This window comes from Vulpes lagopus, chromosome 2, assembly GCF_018345385.1.
Source record: "Vulpes lagopus strain Blue_001 chromosome 2, ASM1834538v1, whole genome shotgun sequence".
Lineage (NCBI taxonomy): Eukaryota > Metazoa > Chordata > Mammalia > Carnivora > Canidae > Vulpes > Vulpes lagopus.
In genome coordinates, this window is record NC_054825.1 from 47,118,757 (window position 1) to 47,144,262 (window position 25,506).

General features: G+C 40.3%; 2 protein-coding genes and 1 non-coding gene across 5 annotated transcripts in view; 2 read left to right on the forward strand and 1 right to left on the reverse strand.

Moving 5' to 3' along the window:
• LRRC49 (leucine rich repeat containing 49) overlaps positions 1 to 14,046 on the reverse strand; it is a 150,523-nt gene extending 136,477 nt beyond the window's left edge. The window contains exons 1-6 of one of the 3 annotated variants that reach the window (XM_041736103.1): positions 13,751 to 14,046; positions 13,009 to 13,065; positions 10,431 to 10,518; positions 5,567 to 5,764; positions 5,122 to 5,224; positions 959 to 1,162 (exon numbers count right to left, since the gene is read on the reverse strand). In XM_041736103.1, the coding sequence (XP_041592037.1) occupies positions 959 to 1,162; positions 5,122 to 5,224; positions 5,567 to 5,764; positions 10,431 to 10,518; positions 13,009 to 13,065; positions 13,751 to 13,798 (698 nt within the window). In that variant the 5' untranslated portion in view covers positions 13,799 to 14,046. Of the gene's footprint in view, positions 1 to 958; positions 1,163 to 5,121; positions 5,225 to 5,566; positions 5,765 to 7,858; positions 8,037 to 10,430; positions 10,519 to 13,008; positions 13,066 to 13,750 lie in introns of those variants that run through there. The other 2 variants (XM_041736112.1, XM_041736130.1) reach the window with 2 other exon arrangements.
• A 269-nt stretch (positions 14,047 to 14,315) lies between these two features.
• THAP10 (THAP domain containing 10) lies at positions 14,316 to 24,553 on the forward strand. Its single transcript, XM_041736270.1, has 3 exons — positions 14,316 to 14,750; positions 23,162 to 23,309; positions 23,419 to 24,553. The coding sequence occupies exons 1-3, from the start codon at positions 14,337 to 14,339 to the stop codon at positions 23,613 to 23,615; spliced, it is 759 nt and encodes a 252-aa protein (XP_041592204.1). The 5' UTR covers positions 14,316 to 14,336; the 3' UTR covers positions 23,616 to 24,553.
• Positions 19,641 to 19,747, forward strand: LOC121485884. Its single transcript, XR_005986390.1, has one exon. It is a non-coding gene; the product is annotated as a U6 spliceosomal RNA (small nuclear RNA).
• Positions 24,554 to 25,506: the final 953 nt, after the last annotated feature.

Consider the following 25,506-nt stretch of genomic DNA (forward strand, 5'->3'; position numbering starts at 1 on the left):
TTTAAGCTCTAATACTCCATGCTCCTTTAATTTCCCCAAATTCCCTCCAGCTGCCATAATGTTTGGTTTAAAGTATAACACTTGAACCAAGTATAGACAATAAACTACTTTGGTAGGAACTATACTGGTCGTAAACACAGAGAAGAGACAAGAGCCTGGGATTCTGGGGCATGATATTGGAAAAATACCTTATATTACCACTGACCAGTGAGAATAAAGAGGTAATTGGAGATCCATGGTGTCAGGGAGAAAGTGGTGGGGAGGGGAACCAAGCTTGGGTGTAATACTGTAACTAAAATTCATCATTTGATCATATAAAAATCATTTTTGGAGTTGGCTAAACAGCCCTTCTTTGTAGGCATTGTGAAAGCTATCCAGTAAAACAGAATGGTGAAAAAAGTCATAGACAACTATCAGTCAGAAATTATGTAACTGCACTACTCAACAGAGCTTAGAAAAGGAACTGGGGAAGCTCATATAGGATGTAATATTACATGCATACCGAGAACACCATCTGAACAAGAATCAATCAGTAATTTAACAAACATGAAATATCAAATGTCCACCCACAGTCAGGTACAGAGAGGGATTATAAGTGAAACACACAAGATGAAAGTGAATTATACACGGTTGCTTATGAGATAGCTCAAGAAAATATAAAGTTAAGGCCAAAGTCTGCTATTTACTTCCATGTAAGATAGAGCACTGGGAAGTAATGGAAATAATAAAATATGCATTCCATAAATATTATTTGGTCTGTCAGACTGAATCTCATAAAACAAATTATGACGGAATCTTAATCCATTCAAATAATCTTACCAAATTTTAGTCTATTCGTTTCTTTTTTTTTTTTATCTATTAGTTTCTTAAGGATTCTTCAATTCTGAATTGCTATCAAACACCAGAAGTCTCAACATTAGCCCCAAGTAAATAAACAAATCTGTTCTATAAAGATTACCTGTTTTTCCCCAGCAGAAGGACACGGAGGGATCTCAGAGTAGAAAGCCCACTGATTTCTTCAATTTGGTTATCATATAAATCCAAGAATATTAGCCTCTGTAGATTAGAAATATTTTGGATCCGAGTTATAAAATTGTGTTGGAAGTTCAATAAACGAAGGTGTTCTTCTCCATCAATGATAGGACATACAGTCAGCTTTTGCCTAGAAAACATTTTAAAAAGTTAATATAGTTTCGATGTGATAACCTGTCTCCTCTTATTACAAATATAATTAATGGTATCTTTGTGCTCCCACACTGTGAGAAGAAAAAAATAAACAGAATCCTTTCTTGCCTCCAGAACCTGAATATCCTAGATCTAATTATAAATTATTTCTATAAAACAATACGCTTTGACAGGCAATTACTAAAATTAAGTCTAAGCTCTCGTATTAAGAAAAGTCTCCAATATTGATTATTTCTCATAAAATTGACATAACATCAGAAAACACTCAATGTAATTGCCTTCTGAAAATTCAAATGATTCAAAGAACCATGTCACATAACCAGAGAAATACCCTTGCCATCAATCCACTGATGCTAAGAATACCCAGGCAACTAAGTCGTAAGGGAAAAAAAACACAACTCATACACAGGTCTCTCATGGAATCACAGACTCCTGAGCAAGAAATTCAGCCATCTACAGTTCACTTTCATGAATACAGTTTCATCCTGAAATCCATTAATGGGCAGGTGGTCCTTATTACACATTTCCTTAGAAGCACAGATTTTAAGAGTATTTACATGTTCAACATTAACTTTAGACTTTGCAGAACATTCAGAATGCTATAGGATAGGATGAAACCTTACTAATACATGCTTTTAGCTGTATTTGAAACACTAAAGCATCAATTATGTGAAAAGTTATTGTGTATTACATGTGAAGTAAATATGTACAGGGCCCTTTAAGAATTCTACTACTCTAATAAAATGGCCAGAGAGGAATGATTCCACTCTGAGGTTTTCAACATGAAAATGTAGCTGTACTGATCAGCATGTGAACAACTCTAATGTGGAGACTTATTAGAACTATTTCCTTTCAGTAAAAATCAAGCGAATATAACCTTTAAAAAAAATAAGAGTGCTACAAGCATGAGTGAAATTGTGGTTGAAATCTTTTAATGTGCGCTTAGTACTTAGAATTCATTCATGCATTCAATACTACCACATTTGCTCCTTACCTTGTAAAGTATAAATTAATAAAAGAAAGTTTTCTAGTTTAAAATCTGTATCTTTACTTATCAACTTAGCAAAAAACTTTGTCTCCTTTTTCCTGCTTCAGTCTTCCTCTTTCTCTGTTAAACTTACCAATACCCCCAGCTTCTAGTTCACCCAATTTCTGAGTCAGTCATCACTGAGAAAGGAAAAGAAATAATCTTGGCCTCCCTGTTACATAAGCCACTGTAGCTTGAAGTAAAGTCACTTTCTCAGATTCCAAATCCAGTGACTAAGTCCCAACTGCAAGGCTCATGTGTCCACCCCTTTGCCCCCTAAGTCCCTGCCATGAAGCAAAACAAGCAAACACACATACATAATAAGCCAGTGCTCTCCAGAAGGGATTGTTCTGCCTACAAAATCCCTGATTTGTTATACCTCCTGCCCTAACACCAGGTATTTATTAGACTATATTTCTGCCTCTGTATTTCCTACTTGATGCTGGTACTCCTAACTCCCAGGACAGCCAGAGTCTAGCTCTCTAACACTTCTTCTCAGTCTGGAGTCTCCTCTGGATCCCTCAATCTCCTGGCGCAGAAGTAGTACAGCATGGCAGATCTGCCTTTGGAAACCACTGCTGTTACCACTGGCTCTCAAATAATGATTCCAAAGGGCTTTGCTGCTAACCCAACTCTTGACTGCACATTCTGGTACTGCTCACATTATGCCTGAGCTTCTGGCATCTTTGTGATCCTGCCATTTCACAACGAGCCTGTGAGGCAGAGTCAATTCCCCTGATCCTGCCTTTCCTCGGTAAGCAAGTCTCCACCTAACCAATGTCTGCACCTTCACCCTAGATGTCCGTGATACAAGGACCAGTGACAATCTCACAAACATTGGCTCCTGTTAATATCAAGGCACACACAACTGAAGGACTGAGGTACTGTTCTTGGACTTAAAAGACTAAGCTAAAAATTACCATAAAATCCCTCAAAACATTAAAAGGATATCAGGAAAGTTACAAATATTAGGTAGCATTAGGATCACAAAATCAACAATACTGCAAAACTGTCATGAGAGCTGGTGCCCTCAAGTGGTGCTCTGCCTACAATACAACACATCACACCCTCCAGAGAGCTTTTTCCCCAACTACACACACAGATGGTCTATGACAGTTCACTGTCAAGTGTGCACTGCTCAAGTAAGAAGTCTGCTTAACAATTTGCTCTTGGAAATGCACTACTATGCTGTATAGCAGAAATAGTTTCTCTAGGCTGGTTATAGCACTAAGGTAGGATGGTGGTGCTTCATCTACCATTGTATTGATAAGGGCTTCCTAGAGTTATTTTTTTTTTTCATTTAAATTCAACTTAGGCAACATATACTGCATTATTAGTTTCAGGGATAGAATTTAGTGATCCATCAGTTGCATATAACATCCAGTGCTCACTACATCATGTGCCCTCCTTAAGTCCATCACCCAGTTACCCCGTCCCCCCACCCAGCTCCCGTCCAACAACCCTCAGTTTGTTCTCTATAGTTAAGAGTCTCTTATGGTTTGCCTCCCTCTCTGTTTTCTTCTTATTTTATTTTTCCTTCCCTTCCCCTATGTTCATCTGTTTTCTTTCTAAAATTCCACATGAGTGAAATCATATGGTATTTGTCTCCCTGAATGAGTTATTTCGCTTAGCAGAATGCCTTCTAGTTCCATTCACAATGTTGCAAATGGCAAGATTTCATTATTTTTGATGGATAAGTAATATTCCATTGTATGTATATTCATATATATGTATGTACACACGTATATGTACAGTATATATATATACATACACACATACATATATACATATATGTATGTAAATATACCTCTTCTTTATCTATTCCTCTATTGATGGACATCTGGGCTCTTTCCATATTTTGGCTATTGTGGACATTGCTGCTAAAAACATTGGGGTGCATGTGCCCCTTTGAATCACTATGTTTGTATCCTTTGGATAAATGCCTAGTAGTGCAATTGTTGGCTCATAGGGTAGCTCTATTTTTAACTTTCTGAGGAACCTCCATGCTGTTTTCCAGAGTGGCTGTACCAATTTGCATTCCTACCACAGTGTAGGAGGATTCAAAGGCTTCCTAGATTTAAAGCTAAAGATCAATTCCTAAATATATTCACTCATTCAAAAAATTTTTAGCCTATTTTGTCCCAGGCTCTGTTCTAGGTGCTGGGGATACAGAACTGAATAAAACTCCCAGTGTTTGTGGAGTTTATATTCTAGTAGAAGGAGATAAACAATAAACTTGATAAGTAAAATACTTCATACATTAGAGGGTGATAAATGCTCAGAAGAAAGATAGGGCAGAGAAGGGGCTTAGGGAGTGTCAGGGTGGAAGGGGTAGTAGTTTTGGAGATGTTGGCTGGGAAAGGTCATCCCCGACATAATGACATTTGAGTAAAGACCTGAAAGAAGTTAGGGAATGAGCCTACAGACACGTGGGGGCACAGTATTCTATGCAAAGGGAAGATCAAGTGCAAAAGTCCTATGGTATAGGCACACTTGGTGTATTTAAGGGGCACCAAGGAGGCAAGTGTAATTTCAGTAAAGTGAATGAAGGAGAAATTAGGAGGTCAGGCCAGTGAGGTAACAGGAACTTAACTGGATAGGGCCTAGAAGGGCCCATATGAGGACTATATTATAAATTATTCTATCCTAAAATCCATTTTTATCAATGTCATAGTCTAGAACTGCTAAACTACTCTTCCAGGGTATAGGTAAGCACTGTTACATAACTATAAAAATCCCTCCTCCCACCCCTGGAAGGATAAATAAAAAATTGGTAACAGTGTTTATACCTATGTGGAAGAACTGGAGAGCTAAAGAACAAGAGAAGAGAGAGACACTTCTCTATCTTTCCAATCTTGTACCGTGTTTATGTATTATCTCATCAAAAAAAGAAAAGAAATTGTCCTTACCTTTCTAGGGTCAACCTGTCTGAGTACAGAATTTTCTCTTCAGAAGAACGTTGCAAAATGGGAAATGACGGCATTGATGAGCTTGCCAGATTAATATGATCACCTATTGAAAATTATATACAAATTACTTGATTAAGAAAAACCTTAAAATCTTGAAACTAAAGTCACCTTATATTTGGGGAAGTTTGGCATCTACAAATATCTTTTCTGGAAAGTACAGTTTCCATAGCTCTCTAAGGAAAAAATTAATTACTACATCTGAGTTTGTTCCTTTCCTCCTCAGCCCTGAACTACATGTTCTGTATATACCAAATAATTTTTCCCTTGCTTTACAGATTGGTTGAAAGTATAGAGCTACTCTAGCACTATATTTACCCCTTTATAATGCTGACTCCTTGTACTAAATTTTAACTCTCTTAAAACTGAGATGATAGTCCCTCATTACCAGATACATTTGGGCCAGCACTATGACAGCCCTGCCGGATTCTGGACTTTGAAGGTGTCTGAATGGAAGAATCTCCAAAGGCTGATAAGGAGCTCATGGTAGTTTTCATTTCCAGCCCACATAGTTCTGTCACGTTTGTTGTGGATGAGATGCATGATGATTTATTACGAGGCGAAGGGCTTATTACTCTTCCATCTCCTTCAAAATATCAAAAAGTTTATCACAAAGCTACACAATACATAACTTTGCTCCTGGAAATACAGAGAAAGTAGTTTTGGATAGCAGATTCTTTGTATCTTCAGCTACCATTAGTAGAGAATATTGCAGAGACCAATGGATGTGGATAAACACTGTACATTTGTAGTTAGGGTCCACGGGGCATATGATCCTCCCAAGAGGTTTAGAGGCTGTTGGTCCTATACACCAGACTGCCATTAAGTAGCTTTCAATCTAACGGGCAAGCAATATGAAATAGACTACGTAAAACGAAATGCAGAATAAAAGAAATAGTACCTGTTATATATTCATACACAAATGTGACAGTTATTTGGCATTTAAGAAGATGATTACACATGGGTTTGGGAGAAGGTGGATATTAAAGTATATTTTAAAGACCCAGAAGAATGTAGGATGGTCGAGAAGAGATGCTGGGAAATTCCAGAAATGAAGTAAGATTTGAGTAGTGGGGTCAAAGGGGTCAGTCTGAACATCAGAGGAAATCTACTGTTTTCTCCTATTAAGAGAAAATTTCCTAAAAGAAGCAAATGATGTTGAAGGGAGCGATAAGCAGTAAAATAGAAATGATGGTTACCAAAGAATTATTCTGCTTAAACAAACCAATATGGTGAAAAGAATAACACAAATCTAGGAAGCTACCATACTCCTTGGGAGACCATCATACAGTATGATGACAACTTAAAATCAAGTTCTATATAGATACTATTAAAAAGCTTTCAAGAGGGGGTCCTAGGTGGCTCAGTCAGTAAAGCATCTGTCTTTGGCTCAGGTCATAATCTCATGGTTTTGGGACTGAGCCCTGCATATGGGACTCCCTGCTCAGTGAGGAGTTGGCTTCACCCTCTGCTTCTGCTCTTCCCCTCCACTCGTGTTCTCTCTCTTTCTCTATCTCTCTCTCTCTCTCAAATAAACAAATAAAATCTTTTTTAAAAAAAAACTGTCAAGCAATGATATTTGCTAGCTTCTATGAGTCTACAAAGTATAAACCGAAGTATCACATATCTAGCTTCTTGTGCAAAATAATCAGTGCTCATACTCCACTTTTCTTTTTTTTTTTTTTTTTAATTTTTATTTATTTATGATAGTCACAGAGAGATAGAGAGAGGCAGAGACACAGGCAGAGGGAGAAGCAGGCTCCATGCACCGGGAGCCCGACGTGGGATTCGATCCCGGGTCTCCAGGATCGCGCCCTGGGCCAAAGGCAGGCGCCAAACCGCTGCGCCACCCAGGGATCCCCTCCACTTTTCTAAGTATCATGAAACATCAAAAAAATAATGTTCTAGAATATAGTCACTCAGAACTGACATGTTCACCAGTAAACTGCTCTTGTGACAGGATTTAGCTCCTAGCAAGATACCATGGCAATCATGATTCAGTAAACTGATTTAGAAATCAAAATTCAGATAGGTAAAAACAAACAAACAAACAAACCCAGGAAGGAACAAAAGTAGTCTAAGGATTAACTGATTAAGGTGTAACAGGTCAGCTAAAGATGATAAAGGTAAAACTCCACAAACAACAGACCACCTTGATTTCTCTCATTAGCATCAGAGTTAGGTTTTTAAATTATTGTGTTAAAACTTCATGTTAATTCTCAATTTAAGAGGCAGATTTAAACTTTAAAAGACTGGGGGGTACAGAGGAAATAATCAAAGAGTAGTTTCATCTATGCTTAAAGGAGTTTTATCCTTACATTTTTCAGCTCTTATCATACACAGGAGTCATAATCCCTATCCCCATGATGAGTTTACTTTCACCATCAGTGTGATATACGTCTCACGACAAATAGCAAGGAATGAGAATGACTATGGAGAAAGGCCTTAAGACACACAAAAAAAGATCCTCTAAATGATTGGAAACTAGACTGATCTATAATTGACATATCCACATATTTATGTGGATATATATGTAACCACATATATGCACATATATTTATATATCAAACTCCCATATATATTTGTGGGATGCTTCGCCCTACATATAAACCATATTACTATGTGGCAAAATTTTAATTGAAACATTTTCTGTTATTTCATATGTCACTATTTAATTTACTAGATATTAAGCCCCTGTTTTCCCAATTAAAGGCATAGGTTCTTTGGGAGCCAGACCTCATTTTAGACTCTATATTCCTGGCTGAATCCAAAATCAATAAATTAATTAATTGATTTTCCAATTTACTAAAGGTTAATTGGAAATCTATTTTGCATATACTATTTCTGTTAAAAAAAAAAAAAACACGAAAGTCTTGTATTTTAGTATGAAAATGCTAACCAGAGGCACCTGGGTGGTGCAGTTAAGCATCCCACTCCATGCTCAGCATGGAGTCTGCCTGAGATTTTCTCACCCTCTTCCCCCCTTAGCCCCCCACCAGCCACCTCATGCTCTCTCTGTCAAATAAATGAATAAATCTTTTTTAAAACTCTGACCATTCTTTCAATAATGTCTATATTCAAGAAGAATCTTTCTGAACTATACCTTAGATACGTGGATGAATGGATGGATAAGTGGATGGATGGAAAAATGGGTGGATGGATGATACAGAACATGGTCATTTATATATGATCTACTCAGCCTTATCTTTGAGATACTAATTCTAGATTTTCTGCTGATTTATCATGATCTTAAGAGTGAAACATTGCCTCTTCCCCTCTACATACATATTTTAGAATTCTTAATTAAGGGATTTAATAAATTAAATTCTGATTAACTGAGATTTTATTATATCCCTGGAATATCTGACTCTTACAAAATCTCAAGGATATAGGTAGGGATTAACTGTTAATAATATTCTAAGGAGTCCAAAAGAAATTACATGCCAAGTTTTAGACTTATCAGACTAAAACACAGAGCTTCTTTCCTTTAGACTGACAGTACCATTGATTAATTTATGCTGATTAGCTATTGTATACATTTAATTAATTTTGAAAAAATGGGAAATGGGGTGAAATTAATTAGAATAATTGGGTATCAGAATGCAGTTTATTAGATAAAGATTCCCAAACTTTCCTGATAAAGTTCTACTCATAATTTCTCCAAAGGTTTATGCCTTTGCACATAGAATGATGAGTATAGAAGTCACAAAAACCCCAGCTACATGCCAAATGGTCTATCTACTAATACCTTACCACTTAAAAAAATATCCTTGGCCAGTCATCCAGAAATCTGTATAACAACTTCCTCTTCTAACTTGAGAATAGCATAAAATACATAAATTTGACTCACGACTTAGAAAGCAAAATACAAGATATTATTATTAAAAATGTAAAGGAGGGGATGCCTGGGTGGCTCAGTTGGTTGAGCACCTGCCTATGGCTCAGGTCGTGATTCCAGGGTCCTGGGATCAAGCCCTATATCATGCTCCCTGCTCCTCAGGGAGCCTGCTTCTCCCTCTCCCTTTGCCTGCTGCTTGCTCTGATTATGCTCTCTCTCTGCCAATGAATATTTTTTTTTAAGTGAAGGAAATTCTCAGTGCAAACATAAAAAGTCCTACTTGAGAATTTTCAGGTTCATATCTATAACTCTGTTCCTAATACAGTGTCTAGCATATAGTACACACTCAATAAATATCTACTAAACTAAACCAAAGAGAGCAAAGCAGATGCTTCCTGCAGTGTGGAACTGCAGGTAGGTTGATGCCATATCTGGGAATTGGCTAAGACAAGACTGAAGGATATAAGAAAGAGAAAAGTCATGTCAGATTTGATGGGCCCAAGAGGAAAGTCCAGCAGTAACAAAACAAACAAAACAACTAGCTAAATATTCCAGATGCCCACATGCTCATGCAGTAATGAGATGAACAATCCGGGCACACCTATATAGATCAACCCTCTCATACAAACTCCTAGGAGATAGGGATGGTACAGTATAAAAGGATTCTGTAGTGCTTTTAACACTAGCTCATTACAAATGGCTAGCAGTTGTTCGCAACCAACTGACAACTCAGATATGCTAAAGGAAATTTCTCCTTGAACTGAAAAATACATTTCAGAAATATAACCAGATAATATAAGGCATTGTTTTTCAAAAGGTGGTCCACAAACCACATCCATCAGAATCACTCAAGGCATTAAAATGCACATTTCCAAATACCACTAAAGAGCTACAAAATCAAAAAGGGGAAGAAGAAGAAAGGAAGGAGAATACTAAGAACCTGACTTTCTAACAAAATCTCAGGTGATGCACACCAAAGTATAAGGCCTTTGATATAAAACAATATAGTTATACGCACTAGTTAGAAAAGAGATTTTCTTTTCTACTCCTGACTTTCACTCTTTCCATGGTTTCCTTATTTCCTAGACATCTATGTTCCCATAGGCTTACCCTCATTAATTAGCCACTTTTCCTAGTTCTAAGACAGTATTTGGAAGATTCTTTCCCTTTCTATTGTACATAGCCCACCCTCAAACTACAGTACAACTGCTTTTTCTGTATTGGAAATAATCTACTATGCTGTACACATAAAATCAATTCTGATCCAAATAAATAGCAAATCAATTTGACTAATGAACCATTGGATAAAGAACCATCTCATTTTTAGTTCAGGTCTATTTGGATTTAGGTAGTTGATATTATTAAACAATATTACTGAAAGAAGATAAGTCTGATCTCCACTTGCTGACAATACCTTGCCTACTTGAGTAGTTTCTTTCAAGATCATGTTGTAAGAGTCGACCAGAGAATGATGGCGTTTCTTTATTTAGCTTGAATTCAACCTAAAAAACATGTGGGGAAAAATTTAACAGCAAGTAATGAAGAGAATTATAAAATTATGTACAATACTGACACAAGCCACAAAAGAAATGAACCTTTAAAACATGCTGAGTGAAAGAAGCCAGACACAAAATGGCACACTGTGTATGATTCTATGAAATACTGATAATAAAAAAAAATCTACAGAGACAGAGAACAGATTTGTGAATTTCAAAGAAGGTGGGAAGAGGGAATGGGGAGTGATTCTTTAATGTGCACAGGGACTCCTTTTGAGGGACACAAAGTTCTGGAACTGCACAGTGATGATGGCTGTACACTCTTGTGAGTGTATTTAATACCACTAATTTGTACAACATAAAATGGCTAAAATGACAAATTTTATGTCATGAGTTTTTTCACACATACACACACACACACACACACACACACACCCGAATCAATTTCATGAGGTCAGATGAAACCACACTTCAGACCACTCGCAATTCCTCCACAACCCCACCACAAATAAATGATTAAAAGAACCATTTTCTAGAAAACAAAAGCAAAAACCATACAAAAAGTAAATTCTGTTGAAGAAAAATCACTGTTTTTATCATCAGAATTTAAGACTCCAATTATAATAAAATTGTATATCTAAACCTTCTAAGAAGGGTTTTTCTGTAAATTGATTTTAAATTACTTGATAGGAAGATTGAGAAAAACAGAACCAAAACAGGCACTCATGATTAGCCACTAAAAAAACCCTAAATACTTATCTTAAAAGAGTTGTGAGGCTTCTGATTCCTCCATACTATAAACATTATAGCTGCATTTGCATTATACCTTTATGAGTTATATGAGTTAATGGTATTTTCTCAGAACATATGTCCACGCTAGAGAAAGCAAATGGTTTGAAAAGAATTTGGACGAGGTGTATAATCCCTAGAAATACATTACAATGATAAAACAGGATTTCTCCAGTGAAATCAATTAGCAAAGCTCTAGAGGGGATCCATATCCAATTATAATAAAGAATATTTTCAATTAATCTAGCTAATTGCCACCTACTCAAGATGATCAAATGGTCTATTTTTCAAGAGTTTATTTTCATACATAATGTAATCAACTGCTGCCTCCTTGATTAATGGTGTCCTTCCATCAGCCCTCCTCATGCCCCTCCTTACCCTCCTCATGCTGTTGATGATAAACTCTGTCCTTCACTTCAGAGTTCCCCCAGTGACATCTATTGAACAATCTTTTAGGGAAAAAACTGAACTGTTATAGTTGGAGTGGGTAAAATTGTTTTGTGTCTTCAGACAGTTCTGTGAGAGGTCGATGAGTATGTCTGAACGCCGATGTTGAGACAGGAGGGAAAGGAAAACACGTGTGTATCTCAAAAGTCAAATCTAATGCTAGAAATAATGGAAATGCCAGGGGATATTGTGTGCAAATTTGGGAAAGAATAATTTTATGTTCATAGCTTCACTTCTAAATAGCATTGAGCCCAATATACTTTCACTGCTAATCTATTATTTTCTCCTGATTTTAAATGGAGTGTGTAGATGCATCCCCCTAAATTACCACATTTAATCTATTATAAGATGCCATCAGTAGGAAGTCATACCATCATTTCACCCACTACTAAGAAAGAAAAAACTTTCCTAATTCCACAATGATGTGTCATCAATTTCAAAAAGAATTCTAGGGAAACCCTAGTGGCACAGCTGTTTAGCGCCACCTTCAGCCCGGGGTGTGATCCTGGTGACCTAGGATGGAGTCCCATGCCCGGCTCCCTGCATGGAGCCTGCTTCTCCCTCTGCCTGTGTCTCTGACTCTCTCTCCCTCTCTGTGTCTCTCATGAATAAGTAAATAAAATATTTTTTTAAAAAAACAATTCTAACTTAAGAAATGTTTAAATGTAAAAATAAATTAATTAATTAAAATTAAAAAACAAAACCTCAGCTCTCGTAACTGGTGACATAAGAATGAGTTTCTAAAAGCGCCTTTTAGACTTTATGTGGTCAGAAAATAAAGATTTCCATTAGAAACGACAAATACCCACCATTTGCTTCAACGTGGATGGAACTGGAGGGTATTATGCTGAGTGAAATAAGTCAATCGGAGAAGGACAAACATTATATGTTCTCGTTCATTTGGGGAATATAAAAAATAGTGAAAGGGAATAAAGGGGAAAGGAAAAAAATGAGTGGGAAATATCAGAAAGGGAGACAGAACATGGAAGACTTCTAACTGGGAAACGAACTAGGGGTGGTGGAAAGGGAGATGGGCAGGGGGTGGGGGTGACTGGGTGTCAGGCACTGAGGAAGGCACTTGACAGGATGAGCACTGGGTGTTATTCTATATGTTGGCAAACTGAACGCCAATAAAAAATAAATTCATAAAAAAAAAAGAAAATAAAGATTTGTTCTAGCTCTACTCTTTACATCACGCTATTTGTGTAGATCATAAAGTAACATATCTTAGATTTAAATGCGAATCTGCTCGTATCTTACTTTGCTTTTCTCAGGAAGCGATGATGTCTGAATAACCAGGTGGAGCCCACAGTTCACCTGCAATGTAAAAAAAAAGAAAGAAAGAAAAGAAAAGAAAAAAAAAATGAAAGCATAAAACATGCTCTTGACTTACACACACATCCCCCCCACCCAAACGAGTAACGAGGATGCAACAAACGCTTCCATCACACAGAAGGCGGCTTGCTCTATGTTGGTGGTAAAGGAGCTTGTTCTGAGGATCGGATGAAAACAATGAAATCACGACGAGGAAATCTAAAAGGTTTTGCTGGGATTTATCTTCCAAACATGTCTGCGAGCGACTTAACCCTCGACCTTGGCACCTGGGGTCGTTGACACTTGCCCATCGCAGGGCTACGAAAGTATCTCAACGGCACAGGTGAAGGAGGTGGGGTGCCTATTAATAATACATTGTTTTTTCTTAATTAAAAAAAAGGGGGGGGGAGATTGACCTCTTACAAGAACTGAGATGAACCTCTCGGCCTTTCGCAGAAGACCATCAGCTCCACCTTCTGGGAAGCCAGGACCCTGGAGGAGGCTTCGAGTGCCCATCACACGACACGACATGCCCTCCCTGGGCCTTGGTCCAGCCTCGGCCAGACAATAGCGGGAGCGGAGCCCCAGCGGCCCTGGTCCCCGGAACGCAGCCCATCACTAGGACAAAGACGCCCCTCGGAAAGGACCACACGAAGGGGGGGGAGGGAAAGCGGGACGCTCAACCTACGTTGTTCGCAGCCCGGCCAGAGACAGAGCGGTACTTGCCGGGAATCATGGCAGGAGACAGCCCGGGATGCGTTAGACGCGCCCTCCCAGCCGCGACACCGCGGAGACTCCGACCCCGGCCGGGGTCATCTCCCAGGCAACCGCGCAGGGGTTACCATGGAGACGGCCACTTCCGGTGTGGTCCTCTCCCCGAATCGCCGCGCCCAAGGCTCCTCGCTCCTCCTCGCTGGAGCCTCCGGTGCTGTCCGCCCGGCAAGGGGGGGGCGCGGGGTGTCCCGTGCGGCCGCGCTTCCTCGTCCTCCTTTTGCTGGCCTCGTACAAACCCGAGCGGGAGTGCGGGGAAGGGCAGGAGGGGATGGGGGGAAGAGGCCGGCCACGTCCGTAGCCGTGACAACCGCCACTTCCGGTCCGTCCCCCTTTACGGCCCGCCTCAGCTCCGCCCGCGCGAAATTTGGATCCCTGTGCGCGCCGCCGCCGCCGGGGCTCGGGGAGCGCGGGCGCGCGGGGGGCGGTGCCCGCGGGGCTCCAACTCGGCACTTCCGGTGGCCGGAGGTGCAGGCGGGGGCGCGGGGGCCGGGGGCGCCGCCATGCCCGCCCGCTGCGTGGCCGCCCACTGCGGCAACACCACCAAGTGCGGGAAGTCGCTGTTCCGCTTCCCCAAGGACCGGGCGGTGCGGCTGCTGTGGGACCGCTTCGTGCGGGGCCGCCGCGCCGACTGGTACGGGGGCAACGACCGCTCGGTCATCTGCTCCGACCACTTCGCCCCCGCCTGCTTTGACGCGTCCTCGGTCCTCCAGAAGAACCTGCGCTTCTCCCAGCGCCTGAGGCTCGTAGCGGGCGCCGTGCCCACCCTGCACCCGGGGTCCGCCCCAGCGCCCCGGGGCGACGGCGGCCGAGGGGGGGCGGGGCCCCCGGCGGACCCCGCGGCCCAGCCCGCCCCGCCCCCGAGCCCAGCCCGCTGCGCGCCGCCCGGGGCCCGGAGGAGGGCGGCGTCCGCACAGGTGAGGAGCCCGCGGTGCTCGGGGCGAGGAGGGCGGCGTCCGCACAGGTGAGGAGCCCGCGGTGCTCGGGGCGGAAGAGGGCCGCGCCCGCACAGGTGAGGAGCCCGCGGTGCTCGGGGCGGAGGAGGGCGGCGTCCGCACAGGTGAGGAGCCCGCGGTGCTCGGGGCGAGGAGGGCCGCGCCCGCACAGGTGAGGGGCCCGCGGTGCTCGGGGGAGGAGGGCCGCGCCCGCACAGGTGAGGGGCCCGCGGTGCTCGGGGCGAGGAGGGCCGCGCCCGCACAGGTGAGGGGCCCCGCGGTGCTCGGGTGAGGAGGGCGGCGTCCGCACAGGTGAGGGGCCCCGCGGTGCTCGGGGCGGAGGAGGGCGGCGTCCGCACAGGTGAGGAGCCCGCGGTGCTCGGGGCGGAGGAGGGCCGCGCCCGCACAGGTGAGGAGCCCGCGGTGCTCGGGGCGGAGGAGGGCGGCGTCCGCACAGGTGAGGAGCCCGCGGTGCTCGGGGCGGAGGAGGGCCGCGCCCGCACAGGTGAGGAGCCCGCGGTGCTCGGGGCGAGGAGGGCCGCGCCCGCACAGGTGAGGGGCCCGCGGTGCTCGGGGCGGAGGAGGGCCGCGCCCGCACAGGTGAGGAGCCCGCGGTGCTCGGGGCGGAGGAGGGCCGCGCCCGCACAGGTGAGGAGCCCGCGGTGCTCGGGGCGGAGGAGGGCCGCGCCCGCACAGGTGAGGAGCCCGCGGTGCTCGGGGCGGAGGAGGGCCGCGCCCGCACAGGTGAGGGGCCCCGCGGTGCTCGGGGCGAGGAGGGCCGCGCCCGCACAGGTGAGGGGCCCCGCGGTGCTCGGGGCGAGGAGGGCCGCGCCCGCACAGGTGAAGAGCCCGCGGTGCTCCGGGCGGAGGAGGGCCGCGCCCGCACAGGTGAGGGGCCCCGCAGTCCCCCCGGGTCGTGGAAGGCCCCCCACACTGTGTTTCGGCTCTGCCACTCGTGTCACCTGGGGAAGCTCATCCTACCTCCAAGCGTTCGGCTCCCATCGTGAGACTAGGCGGGTGCTGTAGCGGGGATCCCCAGGCCCTTAGCAAGAACATGGTGGAATTAGACTTCTTGTACCTTCTTCTCCCCCAAACTCAGGCAAACACACACTCTCCTTTTTTTTTTTTTTTTTTTAAAGATTTTATCTATTTATTCATGAGAGGCACAGAGAGGGAGGGAGAGACAGAGGCAGAGGGAGAAGTAGGCTCCCTACAGGGAGCCCTATGCAGGACTCGATTCCAGGACCCTGGGGTCACGGCCTGAGCCACTCAGGTGCCCCTGCTGCAGACTTTTTAAATAGAAAGGGTTCCATTTGAGCAAATCTCAGGGAAAGGTGTACTTGGAACTGTTTGTGCATAATACGTTAGCTAAGCGGAAATGTTCATTATAACTAACACTGAAATGGTGAGGGAAGGAGGATGCCGAGCTCCAGATGAAGATGGAGCTTGCTGATAACGGTTCCTTCCCACTCCTAAACTTTCTCTTGACTGGCTTTCTCTAAGTTAAATCATCTCAGCTGAATTTTCCCACCTTGCCCTCTTCTACGTTACTAATCCATTGACTAGACTTTGCATCTGGTCGCTGTTCTCTTCCCCACTTCCCATCTTAAGACTTCCCAGCCTTCTTTGAGATAATCAGACTTCAGCCTTATCACCATTACCTCGATTAAATTATGACTCTTAATTGGATCTAAAGTATGTTCATTCCTAGAGATGAGTTCACCAAGAAGTCAGGTGATCTGTATCTGCTTTAAATATTCAGATGCTTTGGTAGAATTTTAGAGCTGAAGGGAAACTAAGGGCTCATCTAGCCAAACTCACTGTATAGACAGGGATGCCAATCCAAGAGATTAATAATTTCCTTCACGAGCCTGTAATATTTGCTCTAGGTCCAATTGCCAGAACAAAGCGTTTTCTGCAATACCAGCCCGCTTCCTACATTGGATGGAGTAGGTGTTTAAGACTGTTCTAAGGCATCCTGAAGTTACTAGAATAAAGAGCAAAATTATTAACACAGTCTGCAAGTCCTTGGGTGCTTTCTGTCCTGCCTACCATACCAGTCCTATCCAAGGCCGCTGTCCTTGTTGCTCGGCATACCCCAGTCATGCTGATCTTTGTGGCTTTTGAACATGCTGTATTCCTACCAACAAGCCTTCACTTCATTTGTTTCATGTAATACCCTGGAGTTATGCCCCTCCTGTACCCTATCATCATCAATTAAGTCTTATTATTTAAAAATCGATTCAGACATCCTTCCCCTTTGATCCCCTAAATAAATACTTCCATTCTTCATATTTTTCATATGCTTCGATAGCACATATACTTCAATAACAGCACAGTTGTCATGAAATAATTGTGTAGTTTGCTTAATGTTTGTCTTCACATTAGAATGTAAGCTCCATGAGAGCAGGGATCCTGTCTGACATGTTCATCATTGTATTGGCAGTATCTAGACAATATTTTGCAAACTTTAGGAATTCGTTAAATATTTGTGGAGTGATTATGTGATTTGAACAACACTTTATTGCACTGTAATAGTCTTCAGTTCTCTGCCAGTTACTCTTCTCACCAAGCTATAACCAGTCAAGACATCTGCCTCTTACTTTATCCACTATCACTGCTTACCCAGCCCTTACCTAAGCACATATAGGTACATCTATAAATACATGATGCAAACATGTAGTAAAAGATAGAAACATTAAACATGCCATGCACACCCTTACACTGCTTCTCTTCCTCAACATTATACCACCTAACCAAAACTTGGGAGAAGAAAAGCCACGCTAGTGAAACAAAGATTTTGTAGCAAAGGCTAGCATTGAGGAAATCCAGAGTACACACCAAACCTGTTTTCCATTTAGCGTGTATATCCAGCCATTTCTAACAATCCATATTATGATAGAGTTATTAGGAAACTGTGTTTTATTACTAGTTACTTTAAAAATATATAAGGTTAAAAAGAGTTTAGAGTTGATAGCAGTACACTTTTAGCCAGGTCTGAATTGAGAACCCTAGTAACACTGCTAAGACAGTTTGCACCACCTCTGGTTCCTTCCCCCAGTCACTCTTTTTCCAATTCCAGGACCAGCTGACTAAAAATCAAATTTCCAGGTTATTGAGGAGCTATTATTGTATTGTTTTGGGTATTTGATGCTATATGTAGATAAATATAACTGAATGTTCTGTATCTGTATGGAGCTTGAGAAAAGATTAGGGACTCTGAGGAGAAAGGGGGCTCTCAGGAGCACTGTTCACTATCTGATATTTTGCTTCATGAGGCTATGATTATTATTTTTCCATAAGTGTTAATTTTGCATTCTTGTTTTTTATCCAACTTTATTTTTTAAACTGTTTAACTGAAGTGTAACAAATATGCACGAAAGTGCACAAATATTGTCATTGTCACAGACTGAACTAAGATAACTCAAAGAAATAGATCATTGCTAGCAACCCAAGGGCCCCTATATCACCTGAGGTGCAGCCTTCTCTCCTCAAAGAAACCAAGTTTGCCTTTTTTTTTTTTTTTTTTTAAGCTTCATAAATTGGAATCCTTATGTAGGCATTCTTGCATCTGGCTTCTTTGTTCAACATTATATTTGTGAATTCATCCCTATTGTTGCATATAGCAGTAATTTGTTTTCATTATTACATAGCAGTCCATTGTATGAATATGCCAAAAAAATTTTTATCTGTTCTACTCTACTTGGACACTTGGGTTGTAACCATTTGGGGGCAATTTAAGTAATGCTGCTATAAGCATTTTTGAACATGTGCACTTTTTTTTATATGTGCACATATAAAATTTCTGATGTATATACTTAGAATTGCTGGGACATAGTATTATGTTGAACTTCAATAAATTACTCCCAAGTATTTTTTTAAAATAGTGGTACCAATCCACACTTTATCAGCAGCATATGAGAGTTTACATTTTTCCTCATTCTTGCCTTCACTTGGTTTTTCAGACTTTCACATTCGAGTCCTTCTGCACGGTGTACTGGTGGTTTACTTTGCATTTCCCGTTTTGTAAATGAAATTAGTAAGGGAACACCTTTTCAAATGTTAATTGAACATGTGGATAGCCTCTTTGGTGATATGCCCTTTCTTATAGTAGATTACCTTACTCTTGTCGATTTGGGGCTCTTAATAAATTGGTCAGTTAAATATGTTTCAAATCTCTTCTCCCAGTGTGGCTTGCCTCTTCACTCTTAATAGTGTCTTTTGATGTACTGAAATTCTTATTTTAATGTAGACCAACTTAGGGCAGCCCCTGCAGCCCGGGGAGTGATCCTGGAGGCCCATGATCGAGTCCCACGTCGGGCTCCCTGCAGGGAGCCTGCTTCTCCCTCTCTCTGCCTGTGTCTCTGCCTCTCTCTCACTCTCTCTGAATGAATAAATAAATAAATCTTAAAAAAAAAAAAAAAACTACTTAAAAAAGTCCATCCCTAAAAAAAAAATAAAAATAAATAAATAAATAAATAAATAAATAAAGTCCATCCCTGTTTAAAAAAAAAAAAATGTAGACCAACTTACCAGTATCTTTCTGCTTAATGCTTAAAACATTCTATTATGTTTTAGATCTGCTTCACCAGGTGTTTATCGATTTTTATTAGTCTTTTCAAAGAATAAACTGCCATGTTGGTCTTCTCTCTGGTATTTTTTTTCCATTTTCTATCATTCATCCTTCTCTGTACTTATTTCTTCAACTTTGATTTTTTAGTTGATAGGTTAGATTTATATATTACTGAGGTAAATGATTAATAGAGATCTTTTCATATCTGTTTTTCCATTAAACTTGTTAAAAAGTAAAAACTTCATTCAAAGATATCTGTACATATTCATGCAAAAAAAACCTTAAAAATAACCAACTTGGTGCTCGCTTCGGCAGCACATATACTAAAATTGGAACGATACAGAGAAGATTAGCATGGCCCCTGCGCAAGGATGACACGCAAATTCGTGAAGCGTTCCATATTTTGCTTCCCTCCCCTGGCATCCGCGTGTGGGGAAACTGAGGCTCCTGCCCTTGGGGAACCCGCGTGCCCCTCCCGCCACGTCCTCCGGGGCATCGCGTGGCCGGGCACGCTCCAGCGTGTCTCTGAACCTCCTCCGGTGGGCGCAGGGGGTCCCCCAGGTGGGCGCAGGGGGGGCCCCAGGTGGGTGCAGGCCGGGCCGCAGGCGGGGCTTAGGGGGCGAAAAAAACAAAGAAAAAAAAAAAAAATAACCAACTTGCTTATGTGAAGACAAAACATTGAATTACCAAATACTTCCATTTTTGCCCAGCTGCTTAAATTTTTAATTTTCCAGTATTTTCAAATTATTTTTTTAAGACTTCATTTTGTTTGGTTTTAAGTTCACAGCAAAATTGAGGTGACTATAGAGAGATTTCCCATATTCCTACTGCCCCCACACATACATAGGTACCTCTAATATCATGATCCCCACCAGAGTGGTACATTTGTTAGAACTGAGGGGGAAAAAAAGAAAGGAACTGACGAACCTACATTGACATATCACTATCATCCTAAGTCCATAGTTTACATTACAATTCACTCTTGGATCCTCTATTTTTAAAATTTTTATTTACTGTTCTTTTTTAACTTCTTAACAAGTTAAATTGGATCATGGGGTTCATAATTTTCATATAAATGGTCAAAGGGGCATCTGAGTTTCACATGCTTATTTCCTAATTGTAGAATTCCCTAGAGTGGTATTAATAGAGTAAAAATTGGCTCCTGAAATGAGAATATATTAGAAATATTTTGTGGAATAGTTTTTTATGTGATGTTAATAACCTCAATCTAAATTAAGCCTATTTTTTATACTCTTCTGTGTATATAAGACTATAAATTCCCTTGTAAGCATGGCATCAACTGTCGCACAAGTTTTTGATACAGAATATTATTATTTAGCTTAAAATACCTTTTTATTTTCACTGTAAATTTCTTTTATCTTGGGTTATTTTTTATTTATTTATTTATTTATTTATTTATTTATTTATTTATTTATTTATTTATGATAGTCACAGAGAGAGAGAGAGAGGCAGAGACATAGGCAGAGGGAGAAGCAGGCTCCATGCACCGGGAGCCCGATGTGGGATTCGATCCCGGGTCTCCAGGATCGTGCCCTGGGCCAAAGGCAGGCGCCAAACCTCTGCGCCACCCAGGGATCCCCTATCTTGGTTTATTTAGAAGTAGATTTTTAAATTACCAAACCTACAGGCATTTTGTAGTTCTATTTTTGTTGTAGATTTCTAGGTCATTTACACTTTAGCCAGAGAATATACAGCATATGAATTTAATCCTTTGAAATGTATTGAAATTTGTATTAGGCAAAACATAGGTCAGTTTTTGTAAATATTCCATATGCACTTGAGGTGAATGTTCTGCAGTTGGGTACAGTGATCCATATGTGTCTATTAATCATGTTTAGATGTTCTCTATCCTTATGGAATTTTGTCTACTTAACTGTATTAAGTAATACTGGGAGAGGCATGTTAAAAATCTACCGCTCTGATTTTGAGTTTACATATTTGATCTTCTAACAATTTTTGTATTATGTAGTGCTAACATAGCAACATCAGCTTTCTTTAGGTTAGTGTTGGCATAGTACATCTTTTTATATCCTTTTATTTTCAGTCTTTCTGTATCCTTAGAGTTTTGGCATTATCCTCCTATGGTTGCCCCTTTGAAGAAAATGTTACCTTTTTCCTGCGACTGCTTCTAATTTTTTCTCTGTTTTACTGTAAAGGGCATAGGTATGGCTTCCTTTGTTTTTACTTTGATAAATACAAATAGTGCTTTTGTGAAACTGTATCTTAATGTTTTCTATCCATTTTGGTGAATTTTCAGATATTATTTGTTCAAATAGTGCTTCTATCTCATTTTCTCTCTCTTCTGGTACTACAATTAATATCATAAATAATACTTTTTCATCTTCTCTACTCTGTCTTGTCACCTTTTCTATATTTTCCAAACTTTTGTCTCTCTCTGCCTCATTTCAAATATTTTCTTTTGGCTTATGTTCCAGTTGATAAATACAATTTGGAAATTCTGTTAATGTGACAAAGTAATAATTGAGGTACCCAGGTAGCACAGTTGGGTAAGTGTCTGCTTTCGGCTCAGGTCATGACCCCCAGGGTCCTAGGATCAAGCCCCACATCAGGCTCCCTGCTCAGTGGAGAGTCTGCTTCTCCCTTTCCCTCTGCTGCTCCCCTCACTCAGTGCTCACTTGCTTGCTTGCTGTATCTTGCTCTCTCAAATAAATCTTTAAAAAAAAAAAAAAAAGAAGTAATAATCAGATATGTGCACAAAAGATTTATGTCTAAAGTTTTCCAATATAGATTGTTTTAATCAGTTACAGTATATCTGTACAAAAGATTGTAAGCAGCGATAAAAAATATGTAGAATATTCAATAGCATAGAAACATATTTTTAAGATTTTATTTATTTATTTGATGGAGAGAAGGAGAGCACAAGCACGGGGATCTGGAGGAGAGGGAGAAGTAGGCTGAGCAGAAAGCCAGGTCATGACCTGAGCTGAAGGCAGGTGCCTAACCAACTGAGCCACCCAGGTGCCCCAAAACATGATATATTAGAGAAAAAACAAAACTATACAACAGATTATCCCAACAACAACAACAAAAAACCACACAGAAAAGACCAAAAAAGTTCCAAAATACAAGGTTGTTAGCTATGAATAAAGAGATTATAGGTAAATTTTAGTTTATTTTTGCTTCTCTGTATGATGCAAATTTTTCTTAGTGATCAAAGGTATCTTTGTTCTAATGGAAACAATTTATTTTTTAAAGCCTGATTCAATTCCTAAAATGCCATTTGTTTTTTCAGGAATAAATTGTTTTGTAAAGAAATATGTCCTTATTCTAGACTTTCATAATGCTTGGCTTAGAAGTAGTTACAGCCAGTGGAAATTGATCATAATTTTATAAACACGAATCCTCAGTAGGATTAGGTGTAATTATTCCTGTTACAAAGGGACTCTTCACAAAAGTTTTTCACAAAGTTTCTTTAACCTGGGTCTTAGTAGCCTATATTAGGTTTTCTAGAATAATGCTACTGCTATGATATCCAATAATTTAATGCTAATAGTATTGATTTAGGGGAAAATAATGAGTTGTAAGCAAATAATAACGGATTTCCTTTTAACCAGAATGCTTGGCAATTTATGATTTGCATATAGTAAAAAAAACAGCATGGCAGTGTTCTTAAGAACTTTGACTTTGGAACCAGCTTGCCTGGGTTCAAACTCCAGTCTTCCTAATATGTGACCTTGAAAACTATTGTTTATACTCTTTTACAACTCACTTTTGAAAGATAAAACCGCACTAGTCAGGCTTGCCTTTAATATAGTTCTCCTCTGGTTTATATTTTTAGATTACATGTGAAAATGAAGTTAAACAAACACAAGTCCCTGCTAATAATCTATCTTATAGTGTCACTTCAGTACCTACTCACTGTGAAGAAGGCCCAGTGCATAAAAGCACACAGTTGTCTCTGAAAAGACCCCCTCACCGGAGTGTTGGTATGTTTTGACTCTTCAACTGATTGATAATTGAATTTGTCTTTTGTACATGAAAGATAAATGACAAGCAAAATGTAATTCACGGGCAGTTGTGTTTTTTCTCTTTCAGGTATTCAGGCCAAAGTGAAAGTGTTTGGAACACAACTGTGTAATGCCACTACTCAGACTGACGGATTGCAGCCTAGAAGGACCTCTCTCTTTGACATCTACTCCAGTGACTCAGACCCAGATGCAGATTGGGATGTCAAGAGTGAGCAGAGCGATTTGTCCTACATAGCAGTGCAAGTGAAAGAAGAGTCTTGCTAAAAATGCAACATCAAATGACTTGATGTGCTATAGATTTTCAAATCTTCGCTCACATAATTACTTCTTTGCTCTTGTAAATCTTTCACTTTGGGATACTTGAATATCAGCAAAACGTGTTTAGCTCTAAGGCAAAAATATGCCCACCTGCCAAGATCATGAAGATTATCCTGCCCACAAACCTCCCCACCTCCCACTTTCACCTCGTTTCTTTTTTCTTTTTATCCGTTTGGTGGATATTGAGTTATGAAACAAACCACGGTAGCAGCATTTCCAGATCAAGATTAAACACTGAATATTTAAGCTTAATGCAGAAGCAGCATTCATATGGGACTTATTTGACATTCACAAGTTAGAACGTCACTATCCTAAATAATTTGAAGATAATAGTAATCACAGCCAAGTCTGATACTATTAAATGATTTGGGAGCCAGGAGACTCATCCTTGATTATTATTTTTTTATGTTGTATATTTATTAGTTTGTCCATTTGTAATACTGTTGGATCTGTGAATCGGTCCCTGTGAGCATTTCTGGTGAAGTTATGGCTCTTACAGAAAATTTTCAAAGGGAATTAATTTAAATAGAGGTAGAGTTTCATATACTTGGATTGCATTATTAATGAAATCTATTTGCATTGGTTCCTATTACAACAAACCAATTAGCTTGAGTAATTTAGATTGAAATTATTGACGTGCAAAAAGAATTATATTTCTAACATATTCCTTTTCAAGAATTAAGTTTTCCTCTATTAATACCTTTCTGTTGAATTCTACATTTGGGAAATAAGCATGTGAAACAGCTGTCCCACCTGCCATTCACCAGGAAAATTTCTATGGCAACTCTGTACCATGAAGTAATTTGTTACAATGGTTTCTGAGAAACTTATTATAACTCTGATCTTCTATTGAGAATAAAAATAAATGTCCATTTTGTACCTCATCTTGTTAGTTGTGCATGATTGGAAGAACTTGCATGCATTTTATTCTAGAAGGTTTAAATAATATACCAAAGTGATTTTCTTCCTAAATTCATGTGTGACTTAATTTGAACAGTGTAATTTTAATAAAAAGAATGATAAAATATTAATAAAAGTGTGAGCCTGAACAATGATTATGTAAACACATAACAGTATTTTTTAAGTATATAAATCTTCTGAAGCTAAATACTATCAGTAAGTACCTATTGTCTCAAGTTCCTAAACAGCCTATTGCCTTAACTCAAGTTATAATGAATGTTATATGCCCTTTATCTCCAAATTTCACTGCCATAAGTTTACTTCATTTCTATATGTTAAACAACTTTGACAGCCATAACTTCTCTTCCTTCCCTTCCCTTCTTTCCTTCTTTCCTTCCTTCCTTTTTTCTCTCTGTTTCTATTCAGTTAGGGTTTTTTTCCTCTTACCAATTGAGAATTTATGTTTGGTTTGTTGACTCACATTTTATAATGTACAATGTTTCACTGTCCTAAAGTAAAATGAAATACTGGTTTTTTAAAAATTAAATATGAGGGGGCAGCCCGGCTGGCTCAGCGGTTTAGCGCCGCCTTCAGCCCAGAGCGTGATCCTGGAGTCCTGGGATCGAGTCCCACATCAGGCTTCCTGCATGGAGCCTGCTTCTCCCTCTACCTGTGTCTCTGCCTATCTCTCTGTGTGTCTCTCATGAATAAATCTTTTTTAAAAAGTTAAATATGAGGGACTTATAGTTTATATGATACTGATTACTTTTTGCATATTTTCAGTTATCTTAATTTCTTTCGTTGCCAGATGAGTTTAATGGGAAAAAAAATGCAATATACCTCAACACCTGCCATATTATTTTTCATTTGTTCATTTAATAAGTGTTTATTAAACCTACTCTGTGCCAGATAACTATTCTAGACACCAAGGATACAT

What these genes read in the sequence shown, in the direction of transcription:
- THAP10 (XM_041736270.1), top strand. Translation starts at nt 14,337, where the DNA reads ATGCCCGCCCGCTGCGTGGCCGCCCACTGCGGCAACACCACCAAGTGC. An exon ending in GGAGGGCGGCGTCCGCACAG is followed by an intron (nt 14,751 to 23,161) that starts GTGAGGAGCCCG and finishes TTATATTTTTAG; the next exon opens with ATTACATGTGAAAATGAAGT. An exon ending in ACCCCCTCACCGGAGTGTTG is followed by an intron (nt 23,310 to 23,418) that starts GTATGTTTTGAC and finishes TTTCTCTTTCAG; the next exon opens with GTATTCAGGCCAAAGTGAAA.